Here is a 15916-nt window from a genome sequence, read left to right as displayed (position 1 = left end):
TTATTCCACGTCATTACATTTGAACCTGTAGGCATCCCTACTCATCGGAAAAGAAGAGAGAGGGTGTAGGCCGAGTAACAAAAAGCCGGCGTAAAAAGCTCTCAGTAAAAAGCAAATCATCAAACAATACTTATTTTAAAATAAATTATATAGCAAGTTAATTAGAAGTAGCCTGCTCACTAGTCCCAGGTCCTTTTATCAACTAGATGATCGCTAACTTTAATAGTCAGTAAGCCTTTTAAAACAGTTTTTATTTAATACATTTCTAACACTCTTTCACATTGGTAGAAAAATGCTCAATATAGAGCTCGTTGGAGAAGGCTTACTTATTATTATTAATGTTTTTGTAGGTCAAATTTAAAAATAAATCGATAGACATCCGTCATTTCTATGTACTACAATACTATGAGATAATAGAAAATAAAACTGCACTGATTTAAAAGGTGTCCTACTACATAGTATTTTGATTGTTCATAAAAACGTGAAGAAATTTATAAAAATAATATAATTAACAATTTGACATGCTTTTCAGTAAAAACCAATCTATTAAATAAACAACATTATATTATATTATGTCACTATCTAAGAATGAATCTCATGATTTATTATGCTTTTGATATTCTAACAAACGAGACACTTCCATAAAATACACGGTAAAACAATGCTAAATTGCGAAGGTCATATACGTGACTTTGAATACATGGTAACAATTAAAATATATACAAAATATGTAGTGTATTTGATGCTTTCTATTTCACACAAATCACCTCCACACTTTTAATTTCTAAGTATTATATGCAGAATTTTGCAGCGGAAAGGATCTAAGGAATTCACTTAAGGAGTGGAAGGACTTAAGGTCCTTGAAGTTCGTACGAATTCTGAAAGGGCCGGCAACACACTTGCGAGCCCTCTTGATCTATTTAAAAAAAACCAGAGAGACTAGAACTAACAACACGTTTTTGACATAACGGAGTCACACTCGAAAGTCTTTGACTTACATTCTATGTTGTATATTGAACATTAAAACCCGTTACTTGATTTAGAAGTTTTAATCAAACCATTCCAAGAAGAAAACTCGACGAACCTTTTTAACAGTTTTCCAAAATGTTCGTATCCTACGTTAATTAATAATGACACAATTAATAATGAATAACAAATGAATTATTTTATATTATTAAAAAAGCGTACACCTTTTTGAGATTTCAAATTTCAATATACTATATTAGTAACTACTTAACATTATATATTGTACTTCTAAATATTAAATTTATATAACTTATTTATTTTTACATTCAGGTAACAGAAACAGATTGATTAGATACATATAGTTATTACACACTAAACAACATTTGAAAATATGAAACCCAAATATAAAGTCCCTAAGTATATAAAAATAACTTGTGTATTAAATGTTACAGTAAATAAGCAAGCAATGGCAATGAAGTTAAAACTAGCTACGACCCTTTGAAGTCAAGTTCACAGCGTAATCAAGATTTTACACTTGCGTTTCAAAGTGAACTTGAAAGCCTTTTGAGCCCAGGCCTTAGGATTTAGAGCTTTTGCTTAACCTAAAGGTTATGTAAATATTACTAAGTTAAAAATAGCGTTGTTCACCTAAGCTTAGTATAAAACGATCATATCTTGGTCGGCAATTGTTATATCGTAACCATGGTAACAGACATAGAACCTTTAATCCACGCTTCTAAAATCACGTAAATATTGCAGGAGCCTAGTTCTAAAATATTCAAATGAAAAGGGCAAGTAACGGGTCTTCAAACACCATAAAAATATAATACTTCCATATCTCAAATCGATATAAAAGTTTTTTTCGAAAATCGAATGCGAATCTATCGAATCGAACAACTGTACCCAGATCTTCATAAATAAACGTAAGAGTTGCATAATGTTCGAGAAACATGAGCTCATTTGTGTCACGACTTAAACGCAATTTACAACTGAATAAACCAAAATATAACAAAATATGCGGAAATTAACATGACATCACTCAATTATTAAAACTCGGCAATACTATATATAAAATATATTTTAATAATAATAAATATACCATACAAAATAAAGTGGCTCTACAAACTTTTTAGTTCTGAGCCTCAGATTTTTGTATCTGTTTCATGATCATTTGTCAATGTCATGTAGATGATCAGGTAAAGGAGGCTGGTTTCCTCACTATGTTTTCCTTTATCGTTCGAGCGAATGATAGAAGCGCTCATGAAAATTCCATTGGCGCACGGGGATCGAACCTACTACCTTAATGATAAAAGCCGCATGTTGAAGCCACTACGCCAACACTGCTATCATTTATTAAATTAAATCAAAACATCTGACTGAGAACTGTCTTTCCAGTGCTAATTTAATTAAAATGTTTCAGGCACAGAAGGCTGCATACATTTGCAAAGGTTTAAATGTGTCAAACAAACTTCATACAAAAACAAATTAATAAACGAATTGTTTGAAATAAACATTAAATTATTCGTGTTAATTAAGTGTAAATTATATACACGATTGTGTAGGTTTAGCAAAATGACATACGATATCGAAGTTCTCGTATATAACCTTGTGAAAGGTTCTATTTTGAGGCTTGTATTATTATACGCAAATGTTCAGTATCTGCCGAACATCGATTTTTGGGAGCAAGACGTGCCGGCTACCACACGATTTTCTCCTTAACTATAAGCTAATTGCGCACTAAGAAGTAAAAATCAATGGTGTCAGACGGAGTACGAAAATACAATCCCGGATGTTAAAAGCTAACATTGTAATTTTTAAATTATTTTTAAACAAAATTTATTTGTTGAGATCGGTTAATAAACTAAGTTACTAACACGGTTAATTAAGCGGTTACGTTAAATTATCCTGTGTTTCATAACATAGGGCTCTTGTATATTAATTAGCGTACTAACTAGACTAAACATTGCTAATAAGACATAAATGAACTCTGAATGGATGTCATAATCAACTACTTTAAAACAATTTAAAAACTTAAAAGTATATAAAAGTTATAAAAATCAAATCATATTAAAATTAAATGACGTAAAATATTTGAATTTTACTCACTTACCAGAAAAGCTAATTTTCGTTTCAACCGGCATTATATATTCCAATAACAATTTGTTTATTTTTTATCCTTGAGACGCGTGCTATTCCCCCGCTCGCTGATTATACACTGGCAAACGCGATAGTACGCCCGCGCGGCTCGCGTCCCGATACCTTGCCTTCTGCATTACGGCCAGGCTTTGAGGGAATTCACTTTAGCCTTTTGTTTCAAGATCCTTTGAAATCGATTTTAACACTTACACAAGAAAAATTTAAATCTCAAATACCCATTAAGTACGCGACAAATATTATATTCTTACACAAACGCGCTTATAAAAGAACTCAATTACTACGAAGCAATTACGACTGATGTGCCGTAGATTTTAAATTTGGAATTAAAGACAAATATAATTACAGTCCTTTTTATAAATTTACGACTCGTAGCAATGACAACCGATGTGCCGCAGATTTTAAATTTGGAATTAAAGACAAATAGAGTTCCAGACCCCTTTTGAATTTACGACTCGTAGCAATTACGACTGATGTGCCGTAGATTTTAAATTTAGAACTAAAGACAAATAGACTGCCAATCCCCTTATAATACGAGTCGTAATTACGCAATTATGACTGATGCACCGTAGATTTTAAATTTGGAATCAAAGATAAATAAAGTTCCAGTCCCCTTATAAATCTACGACTACGAATTTAATGTTTAATTGTTGCGTGTGTGGCATAAAATGTAGATTATATTCTCTTATCTTTTACCAATTAGATATAAAGTCTATGTGCTATAAATACATTCAAAATGTCTATACGATAACAATATCTTAGGTCAACGATAAAGCCATTCCGCACATACTTAAGTTCACCTTTGATATTCCTTTCACTGTTCACGATATCCAATACGTGAATATATATTACGACTGGCGCCAATAAAAAATAACCTTCACAGTGTAAAAACGTTAAGACTTTACGACAAAATAAATTACTTACTACACCTCCTTCCTATTACCTCTAAAAGTAACTAAGTACTAATTGATACAGGTTGAATTTGTTATGTGTGGTCTTAGGAGTGGCCTCGGGTAATCATTAAACAAATAAAAGTACGTGTTTCATCTATGATATTATCTTCTGTACTCTATAGTCTATACACTAGTATAGTATATTTTTTAAGTCCTAATTATCTAGACTAATATTAGATATAACAAATAAATGTAAATTTATAAATATTTACTCTCTAGCAGAGAGAGAATTGTTGTTCAAACGTAAAAAATTATATCCTTTTGAGAGTTTCCCTTAATTTTAACGAGATATATTGAGATCGATCAAATAAACTATTACGAATAAAAATCTTTATACCTGAAGATCGTTCTTATTATACATATAAAAAAACTAAAAGTAAGTAGGTTACATAAGTAATTAGGCAACGGGCGGCCTTATCGCTAACAAGCGATTTCTCCCAGGCAACCCTAATATGGAACAGAAGTTCTGTTCCATATTAGAGTTCCATTCCATAACGTACAGAAGTGCATTATTAATTAACAAACTATTACTAAAATAAAATAAAATAAAATCTATAGAAATAATATAGATAATAATATGTATAAACAGACATGTTAAATCTCTGCCAAAGGTTCACTGTCTCAGAAATAATATATTTATGTAGTAGCTAGTTACGAGGCAGAAGAATGAATGAAAGAATGATCAAAAATATAGATATAAGAAGATATTTTTAAATATATTTATAGACTGATATAAATTGCAGGATACTTTGCAGTGAGGAGGAGTGATAGAATCTACAGACAAAAAATTTAATTAAAATTTTAATTTGATACTCGTCTAAGAATACCTGCAAATGGCGTGCTAGCGAAACATTAAAAATCAGTGCCATTTAGTTTCAAATAACTGTAGAATAATAGGCATGGGAGGTCAAAAGATTGCAACAATGAAGATTGCGTCAATAGATACATAATCTTGGCAGGATTTTCCTCCAAAACAGTGTATAGTAATAGTCTACTGTAGAAAATAGTCTTAAGTAATTATATGCTATATATGTTTGGTTATGCGCAAGTTGAATTTCTTCGCAATCTGAATAGCTGTTGCGTTTATAGTACCTTAGTGAAAGCAATATAAATTCAAAGAATATTGATTCAATACACAGGGTGTATCAAGTGGAAGATCATATTCAGTAATTTATTTGAAAAAAGAAGATAAGTCGTGTATCAAAAGCTAATTCATTATTAAAGTACCTACACATTTCTGAAATTTATTTCTTAAAAATAATTCCGTTCGTAGACCCTTGCGTTCGCGGCACTCATTTAATAGAACAATGAAAATTACTTATGACGGCTCGGTAGGTGAACCCAATGATGGCAGCCATTTCGGGACGAATATTTCCTGTCAATTGCGCCAGTAAAGTCGGCTTGTTGGCGTAGATATTCCCATAAGAAAAAACCGATAAGGGTTAAGCCAGAACTGCGGGGAGGCCAATTTATGTCACCCTGAAAATCAATTTGCCTTAGAAAATTTTCAAACTCGTCTCCCTGCTGCAACCTTGTGCTTGAGCTAAAGCTAGGAAAGTTTTGGGGGGGGTACAAAGCCCACCTCAGACGCTACATCAGGGGGGTCAAGAATCTCCAAAAATTGCGTGACGTAATACTTGAACTCTCCCATACCCAGATGAATTGAGTATATTGCATTAATAGTGTAGAATTGCATGGATCTTAATAAGATATTTTAATATACAACTCTAAGTACTGTGAGCTCATTATTGGTGCCCGCATTTGGAGACAAATTGATTGAGGATTGTTCAGGTCAATTTAAAACTTTCGCCATTACGAGTAGTGCGCATTCATTCTATTGACTGAGTATAACGATTTGAAAAATATTATGTAACAGATCGTCATTTATCATTAGATTAAATGACAAGAAACGCAATAACTTAATGGATCTATAAACGTAGATGCATAATAAAGTCATTTTTCATGTATAATCTTGTATCATGCCAAGGGACTTATTATATACTATATTTGAATACACTTGTACGAGCCAAGACTGTACATTATCTTCGCTCAGGCTTTCTTAGGTTTTTAGCGTGGCGACTTCCTAAATCGTTGGAGTTATGCCCCGAGAGTATAGGCAGACGTAGGCACTCACTTCAAATGTTACATGCATTTATTAGTTTCATAGCAATTAACTAAATCATGAAAGTTATGGCCCGATAGTGTAGACACGGGTCACTCTCTTTAACTGATACTTTAATTCCTTCGTTACCAAGCAGTCAACTAAATCATAAGAGATACGCACCGAGAGTAAAGCCAGACGCTGGCACTCTCTTCACTTGAAAAATTGCATTCATTTGTTTCATACAATTAACATTTCATTATTTCGCTTATATTCTATTGTTGTATTCGAGTGGTTTATATAGAGTAAAACTAAAATCCTCTATTATTTATTATTCTCATATCCAAGTTTCTCATTCTCAAGATTTAAAATAAAAATATATTGTCGAAGTTCACACTTACAACAATGTAACTAACTACTACAATTTAAATTTGATTCCACCTCCATTTGGTTAAATGAATAAAAATAAACGTCCAATGGCAAACAGTTTGGCCAATTTCTTGATGACACTGGAAGAAACTAGCGTTTAAGGTACAGGCTAGGCCTAGTTTAAACGCTAGTGCTTATAGATGTATATTATGTATAAGGTTGACCACAATGAATATTGTAATATGTGGAATGTTGTATTTGTTTTGGATCAAAATAAAGAAAATTTTATTTTTTATTATATTATTATTTAAAGATGCCCGATACCCCAGCAATCGTTCAAAACTAATAATAAAAAAATACCAGCGGCTCTAATTTTAGGTCTCATTTCTAAATCTGTTTTCGTGATCTTTCGTTAGGTAGGTGATCAGTGATCACTCATCTGTGTTTTACACACGTGGTTAATTAATCGTAGATATAGCTTATTTAATAAAAATCAAGTTTGAACCTAATGTTCTAAAACATCTGACAATTACGGTGGACCTTATTAACAATGAAAAAACACTTTATTTATTTTATTTATAGTACGTTTTTTTTAAATTGATCAATATAGCACCAAATATCATATAATTTTTTTTTTATGGAATCTCGCTGTTGGCCTTAAGGGCCTTTACAGTTCAGCACGGGCTGTTTTGTCGAGTTTAGCTCAGCCTGAATGGGTGGGGTTCCCGCGACTCGCGCAAGGGCGTCTCCTGTGAGACTCGAACCTCGGCTTGGACCGTGGGGGTGGGAAAAATTAAAGAGAGAGGTGCCGGAACTTGAATGAAAGGAATTTAATCTGTTGATTTTGACCCTTATAAAAACTTTTTGGGAACTTTTCATCACATATCCAATTGGGAACTAACTATCCACGGTTAATACTTATACGAAATTTAGCAAAACAAAAGAAATGCAGAGAGTACAAAACACATAATATTCTCAGTACTCCGGTATTTCACAAGTACTGTTTACAATGGAAAGTGTTAAGTGCATAGCCGCTGACGCTACAAGATTCCGCAATATTTTACCGTCAGCAATATAGTTTTAAGAATTTTATAACGATGCAATAAATATTGCTACATATATACCTACTATTCTTTGAAAAAAAAATACGATACTGTATTTTCATATGTGACACTACGTATATGAAAAATTAGATCAAAATGTATAAAACATAATGGGAAAATATTATTAAGTCTAATTCCATAGTTTTGACTACAGACCACATGTCTCTTTCAATCACAGTGTAAACACAATGCGACAGAAAGAGACGAAAGTGTTTAGTTAATAGAAAATAGGGGTTAGTCGACATAGACAAATGTTACCTTCGTCTAGGCGTGTTGTTTAAATAAGAAAGCATGTTAACAAAAACGTCAGCATTGTGTATAAAAAGTGAAAGTGCAAAGCTAAATAACTATTATATACCAGGCTTGTACTAAGCTATTTAAATAGAAAAATAACTTTTCAAAGAATGTTTTTGCATACATTTTTAATACACCAATGCGTATTTTATTTTAACCGACAAACACTTGTAAAATTATCTTTACTTTATGTTCAAAGAAGTATTTTTTTTTACATAAGAACTAAATTATTATAAGAAAAGCACGTTGACATCATTTTTAAATCTTCTGGTCTCAAAGTTTTATAGAACAAGGGGACTCACTGCCAGAAGGCTCGCAAGTGCGTTCCTGGCCTTTTAAGAATAGGTACGCTCCTTTGTTTTGCATTGCAATTTATAAACAATGAGTTTAATGCTTTTAATTTATTTTATTGATTTAATTATTTTAGGTAAGATAAGTTTGGTAATTGAATAACTTTTATGTTACTTATAATATTTTTTCTGATAAGTTATGCACTGTATATATTCAAGTGAACGAAGTCGCGGGTAATAGCTAATAAATATTGACATAGTACAGTACGCTGACCTGCCAAACAAACAATCCTTGACTCAACCGGAAAGCACGTATTTAACACAAATCCAGAACCAAAAAGGGCTCAGAGGAAATACCTAGCAAAAACTTAATGAACCAATAATTATGGTTTTTGTGTACTTACTATGCTTAGAAGACCTGTTTTTTTATATGTTCAGTGTTCACAGTATCGATAAAGTGTATCTTATGTATTTAATATATTCTATTTTAAATCTCGACATTGTCGCATTGGTTTAGTACTGTAATGATACTGTATGTAATTCTTGAATGTGTAATTAACTATAAATCTTCAACAGAGTTATATCCACTTTTATTTAAAATATATTATTTGGAGAAATAAAACAAAGTACCATCCACCAGCCATGGACACTCCCACCAAAAGCAATTAACCTAGAAGTACTCCTATCTATCTCTTTTCATCGCAGCGTAAACGCTGACAGATACAGACGATAGACTACCGAAGACAGTAAAATGTTGCTATCACGTTTATCTGTCATCTGTGTTGTCTGTGATTTATAATTTATCTATGGACAATTATTTAATATTTTTATAAAACTTCTCATAAGACATATGCTTATACAGATGCGTTACATTTCATTGTTACCCTTTCACCGCCTTACAAAGTCCCGTTACCCCCTGGGGATACAGGGCATCGTCCTTGTTCCATTTATTGTTTATTTTAACTGTTATCGATATTCACACTGCTTACTGTATACGTGCTAATCATAATATAAATAAATAAAAAATCTGCGTTTACTGCACAAGACGTTATGCGACAGAATTGCTATCTAAAGTTCTAGTATGTAACTACTAAACTAATACTCTCTCTCTCTCTCTCAATCGCTCTCTCCCTTTCCTTCGACAAAAAAGCTGCACATCTTCGTGACGTTTCATCCGTAAAAAAATTACCCTCATGCACCTAAAGAATCTTCACTTCAAAACCGTATTTGATTACTTTTATTAAAGGTGTCAGTGAATACTTTATTCAAATCGAATTTCGAAATCGAATAACCTAAAAAAGGAAACAAAGAAAACCAGCGAAATTGATGTAAATAGGACTGCTTTAAATTTACAAAGTAAACAGCCGATTACGAAATATTGCTCGTTCAAAACATCGCGTCATCTGTGGACATATTCGTGGAATTTTATTGTTTTTTTATAAACTAGCTAGTAGGATATAGATATGATGATGTAAGTACATCCATGCGTAGTATAATAATAATTAAGTAAAGAAACATACTAGTTTCTTTACATATTTTTAGCCTGATTGCCCGAAGTCTCGTCTCATTCTGCCAAAATGTTTTTACGCTGTGATGAAAAGAGACAAGACGAGTAAAAACGGTGCAATGCAATAAACTTCGAAGATTATCGCGGGAAGGAAATCTTTCATCTTAATAGACCACAGGAAAAATATTTATTTTTGCAAAACATTTACAGATTACCGCGATCCTCTTTTTAGCTCCAAACCATAATACTTATAAATACTTCCTGTGGGTACAGGAAGTAACGAGAAAGAAAAGAGGCAGCAACTTCATAATATATCTCTTTTTCTCTCTCTCTCTCGTCAGTCGTTAGCTAAGAAGACGATCTGTTTCCACCGGTTTCTGTACAGCGTGTCTCTTGTGTATAGTTTTCAGGTCGACGAGTCTTTTATCGGCACAAATGTACAATAGCAATAATGTAATTCATATGAAAAAGTCATAGTATCAAAATCATTCAGGTATTATGTTACCGAGGGATTCGGTACCCGTTTGTTATGACTGTTAATCACCGAGGTGTGACACCGAATCAAATGTTTGAGCACGATCTTACGAAATTAAATATCATTTGATTTGCGATATCCACGACCTATCATGAACGTAATAGTAAACATTACTGGCTTTTCATTTATCAAACGTTTATCTTTCGCGTGCCTTCGTCTCGTAAATAGAAATAACGAAATAGACAAATATAAGTACCGCAATGTTCTGCGAGATTAAATTATGATTATTATTTCTAAAGTATATACTTAGTGTAGTAGAAACATTAAATAAATAAGTGTACTTTGGTATTATTTTCCCTTTCACTGTTTACATTTTAATTGATTTGCTTTGTTCTATTAGTTTTGTCTCAATAACTAAATGTCTTATGTAGTTTTGCATTTGTTGTGCTTGCCTTATCTGTTTTTTCTTACATTGGTTGCCTGGAAGAGATCGCTCCAAGGCTACAAGGCCTTAACGATAAGAGATAAAGGAAGATAAAGGATGCTACCCCTCTGAATAGCAGAGGGTTTTGAGTGTAGATCTAGCCCCACAGTCCCCGCGTTAAGTTCGATTCTTGATGCGGGCCTGCAGAAGTGCATTTCCACCTCATAAAAAAAAAAAAAAAAGGAAGATAAAGGATACTTGAATCTTACACGACTTTTGTTTGATTAGATTTAACATTAAGACTACTTTTTCTTTTAAAAAATATTTTAAACAGGCACCATGTATAAGTGATAATTTATTCTTTTACTCAAAACAGGACAATAGTAGTCAATGAATAAAAAAACACTGTACTGACTCAAAAGTTACGAATCACAAAATATAGGTACCCTTTAGTTATATTTATATTAATCAGAAGAACAAATTTGTTTTAATATAGCTCGGGACGATTTCAAATAAGAAAGTAATTCTTGGCACTTTTATATTCTGCTGCTAAAATTCTCGCGTGATTTCTGACAGCGGAACAATTGTGCGTCCCAAACCTCATTTCGGGGACACCGGGACTCGTTATTGGAAAAAGGGACAGTCCCATTTAAAACGGGACGTCTGGTCACTTTAACTATGCGTGTTAGATTAACTTTGTCACAAACACACAACTTTTATCCTTTAAAATTAATATGTGAAAAATTCTACTTCATATAGACCAACATCAATATGCTACAGTAAGTACCACAAACCGTATTAGTTTGTTAGCAGTCACTAGTTTTAATTTTGTAAGAGGGACGTAATATATGCCTTCCTATGATATAAGCTAGATAACCAAGGACATCGGCAAAAGGCACTGAATTAGTAATTAAATACCGTTGCATGTTCCGCGCCTGCGCAAACAGACGAGCAAAGCGATAGTCCGTAATGATTTCAAGATCACGTTTCAGATATATCATATTACTTGCCATGTTCGTCAAATACCAGGATTTGTGGAAAGGGTCATTGACCTTTTATTGCAACGGTTTGGAAGTATTTGGGAACGTACTAGAGCATCAAATTTTCAGAAATGAAACAGGCGTTTCATTTCTGAAAATTTGATTTTTTAAATGTCGCCATCCGGCCACATTTAAAAAAACTGTTAAACTGACTGCTAAACCTCACGCAGAGTTGATGATGCTACTGAAACCTAACATAAAAATTTAAAATATTGTAATAAAAAGATAGGAAAAAAAAGATATATAAATACGTCTAACAATGATAATAAATAAAATTAAAATAAAAAAACCCTGTATTCAAGTGCATACTACATCATCAGGATTACATATTTAACATTAGTACATGACTTCCGACGACCTGAAAGCCTCCGACAAATTCTTCCACTATTCTCCACCATTTTGCAATCCTTCCCCTCTATCCTGTTTATTTCATTCTGGGATAATGCATACGTCTTGTAATAATTTATCGTTCATACTAATTAACAAAGACAACAGAGTTTAAGAGCATCAAAGTTTACAATGTAATTATGAAATTACGCATCTATATGGCTTATGTAAAGTATTTTTTTTATAACTAAGACGATTATCGACGTCAAACGTCGCGTTCATAGAAATAAGACGTCATTGTGTTAACCTTGAACTTTTCTTAGCGTTAAGGTAAATGTATTTCAGTTTTTTTATAATAACTCTATTTCCCTAACATTGTGCCTCCAGGGGAATTTCTATCTCTTTCATTTAACTGAAAATATACATAAACTAATTAGTCATTCGTGTTACAGGTAAAACGATATACAATATGTATCGTCATCTTTGTATAAAATAACGATATAAAATAAAATCGTTAATTGCTTTTGGAAGAATTAGAAACACGCGTAATACTGAACTTTAATATTGAATTCTAGAAATGTTAAGTTTTCAATTCAAGGCGTAAATAAAATTTAACTGTAGCAATAAAACAATGTAATACTTACAAATGCGCGGTGCGTCGTGACAGGTTACGCAAATATTAGCCGTATGCGACGAAATTTTTCCCAACAGGGAGAACTAGCTTCTCACGAGAATAACCAAAATGTCATCACAATGATGGCTGGAAGTCATCTACGTCCCCTTCACAAGACACTTTCTTTTGCGAACTGTGGAATCGACTCCCGGTGGGGGTTTTCCCTGGGAGATACGACATCCAATTTTTTAAATAGTATACTCCTTCCACAATGGCCGGCCACGCACCTACTAAAATAGGTGTCGATGGGCTTTTTGGGCCCCCGTAGGTTCGTTTGCCCCCTATCCAAAAAGAAATAAAAGCATGTGACAACTTTCTAGCAAATTATTAGAATGGAAAAGATATTGATAATGCAGTACTTCAAATACACTCATTTTGCATCTGTCAAACACAAAGCACGGATATGCATTTCTTTCACCACAAGGGGAAACACAATGGCTGACTGGCAAAACTTTTTTTTTTAGAAAATTGGTGTACAATGTATAATACATGCTTAGACAATCCAACTTTCATGTTTATATTTCAGTGAAAGTAAATGATATGGCGCTGAAGCATCTAGCCCAAGCTCTCTACAATAAACCGGAATATATCGCAGGGTCACTTGGCATCTCCCAAAAGAATCCTGCGTGAGACCGAGATGGTTGAAAGTCCAAAGCTCGTTATGAAATGGCTGGTCTGTAGCTCAATTCAGCAACCACCTCTTAAGTACAGGGACGAAAACATGACGACTATATTTGTAAGGCTTTACAATTTAAAGAAATTTATCACAAAGAGACGCTCGATAAAGTAAATACAGATCAATGACGGATCGCTTTCATAACTTTCCACTGGAAGGTCATGTACATCGGACCTCTCGAATTGTGGCTGTAATAGAAAAAAACTAATTAATCGGCAAACAAGTAACTCCGATCACACAGCTGTATCTTCAAGTGCTGGACCTTATAGACTGTTTTCGAAACTGTTTTTAAATACTTAAATAAGGAAATACAATTATCATCTTGATCTTGTCACATAGTTTTATAGTTTTTTTTATTGTTTCAAATAACAATAAAAGAATTGTATATGGCACTGTACTACGATTAGCTAGACAGGACTGCAACAAATCTAGTCTTCAGTCTAGATAAGTTTTGTCTAATCATCGCAATTATAGAAGATTTTGTCCTTATTTTAGTCTGTAGTACCAAAGTATAAGTCCTATAGTAAATCAATCGCGTGTCAAATGACAACAAAAGTTTTTATCGTGCCCTGTTTCCGTAACATGCGCAATCAATTTGGCACGAATCGGGAGAACAATTTGGAAATTGAAGCGATGAAAATCGAAAATAGCTCGAAGGCAATAACTAGCTATGACTCTACACTTCATTTTCGTAGGATTTCATACTGTATCTTAGCCATCTATTTTGGATTATATCAACAGTCAAAACTTCAAGATTTCAGTCTATGGTATTTAGGTACTTTGTCAAATCGGAATTCGAAAATTCAAAATCATGTACGTTTTCATATGGGTAACACAAAGTACACTTAAAAACGTCAAAACAGAAATATGCTTATATTAAATACTTAGAATCTTAGAACGGAAAAGAAGAACTGGCGATCTCCGCCACTCTTTTTAATTACCAAGTTTTTTGTTTTACACAACACAATAAAACACATACAAACTTATAGATGACACAAAAGTCGCAACGTACAAACAGTGCGTTTAAGAAACACACGATAAAAACCTTAAAACAATGAACCCGTATTCTTGTATTTTAAGGAAACAATTTTTGAAACGAGAAAGTAATAAAAATTAAAAAGACGCACACGACAACATACTTTCACGTCCTGATTTAAAATTGGATTAAAGATGTTCCAAATTAAATAAATAAAATAGCCTTTATTTCGAGTTCAGCAAAAATCGAGTTTATTTCGTTTTAGATTCGATTTGATTCTTGCTCTGACGTCGAGGGTCTACCCCATAACCAAATCGAATTCTAAATCAAAACATATAAAACGAGGAAATTATGTCATATCCTGTTAAATACGTATTCCACATCCGTCAAGTAATTTATTGGTTAATTTCATTTTTGCCATGCTACACTTAAATCGGGAAAATAAAAACATAGATATGGACACGTAAAAGTACTATATGTATCGTTTTTGTATTTTTTTTTTGCACGTGAATTCCCTCAACACTTAATTTTCTGTACGAAACTTAAGTAAATTTCTTTTTTTTTTCAATTATTTTGGAGATCTCCTTCACCTTTTTCCACGTGTGCAGTTAAAGTGCTACGTTCCAGATAAATTGTTAAACTGAGATTGTACAAAAACATCAAGACGTTACAAATATTAATATTCTTAAATTGTCATTTTATTTAACGCTAAAGCAGTAAAATTGTTTTCAAGGTTAACCACTCGCGATACAAAATTAGTTTTGGCATTTGAATGCAAACACACAAACCACGTTTTGCATAATAATATCAATTCCAGTCAAATTCCATACAAAATAATAGTTTAATATAATTCTTCATATATATCTCTAAAGGTTCAATCAAGTTCAAGTATTACGTAAGCAGATTTATTGTAATTTATGCCCCCCCTCCTCCTCTTGTCATAATTATCATTATATAAACGTCCCTAAAGCAACTCTGTTAGATATTTATCTTGTATTTTAAAAGTAGTCACAAGACAAAGTCATAGACAAAGAAGACAAAGACTTTAATGTGCGATGGGCTGAGAATATGATAAGAGAATAAGACAAATGCAGTAAAATTGTGACACGATGGTAAAATGACATAAGACAAGTGGCAGGAGTGATGTGTGGCAGGAGTGATGTGGAACAGGGTGGCCCAAGAAAGACATAAATGGAAAAGGTCGGACCTCCTACACTTGATTCGCAGATCAAGCAAGATCCAAATATTACAATACTTTTTCCTACCTTTTTAACATTAATTAAACTAGGTTTAATATAATGACATAAATATTTAAATATAATGTTATGAGTCTACTTAGTAAACTAAGTCAAACTGAATAAGAGGCTATAAAGGTATTATTAAAAGTCGTAGGTTCTGCAAGTGCTCATTTGTCTGTTTTCAGAGCCCGAAAACAATTTAACAGAAAGAGACAAAACACTACTTAAGTAAAAGAGTGCAATTAGACTGTGATAGGAATACTGATCAGAAGTTAAATATGTGAATTTTAATTTGCCTTGAAAATTTGCTAGCACATAAGAAATACAAAAGAAACGATTTTACCAGACAA

General features: G+C 32.8%; 1 protein-coding gene across 13 annotated transcripts in view; it reads right to left on the bottom strand.

Annotated features, from left to right (window-relative positions):
• The window catches only part of LOC110999442 (restin homolog), a 48806-nt gene that overhangs the window by 27628 nt on the left and 5262 nt on the right, over positions 1 to 15916 (bottom strand). For 2 of the 13 annotated variants that reach the window (XM_022268495.2, XM_022268498.2), the window contains exon 1: positions 3077 to 3214. The exons of 9 other annotated variants lie outside the window; for them this stretch is intronic. In XM_022268495.2, the coding sequence (XP_022124187.2) occupies positions 3077 to 3107 (31 nt within the window). In that variant the 5' untranslated portion in view covers positions 3108 to 3214. Of the gene's footprint in view, positions 1 to 3076; positions 3217 to 15916 lie in introns of those variants that run through there. 2 more of the 13 variants (XM_022268491.2, XM_022268494.2) reach the window with 2 other exon arrangements.

Source organism: Pieris rapae, chromosome 11 (assembly GCF_905147795.1).
Source record: "Pieris rapae chromosome 11, ilPieRapa1.1, whole genome shotgun sequence".
Classification (NCBI taxonomy): Eukaryota; Metazoa; Arthropoda; class Insecta; order Lepidoptera; family Pieridae; genus Pieris; species Pieris rapae.
Note: the sequence above shows the minus strand (reverse complement) of the source record. Positions and strands in the feature narration are given on the sequence as shown.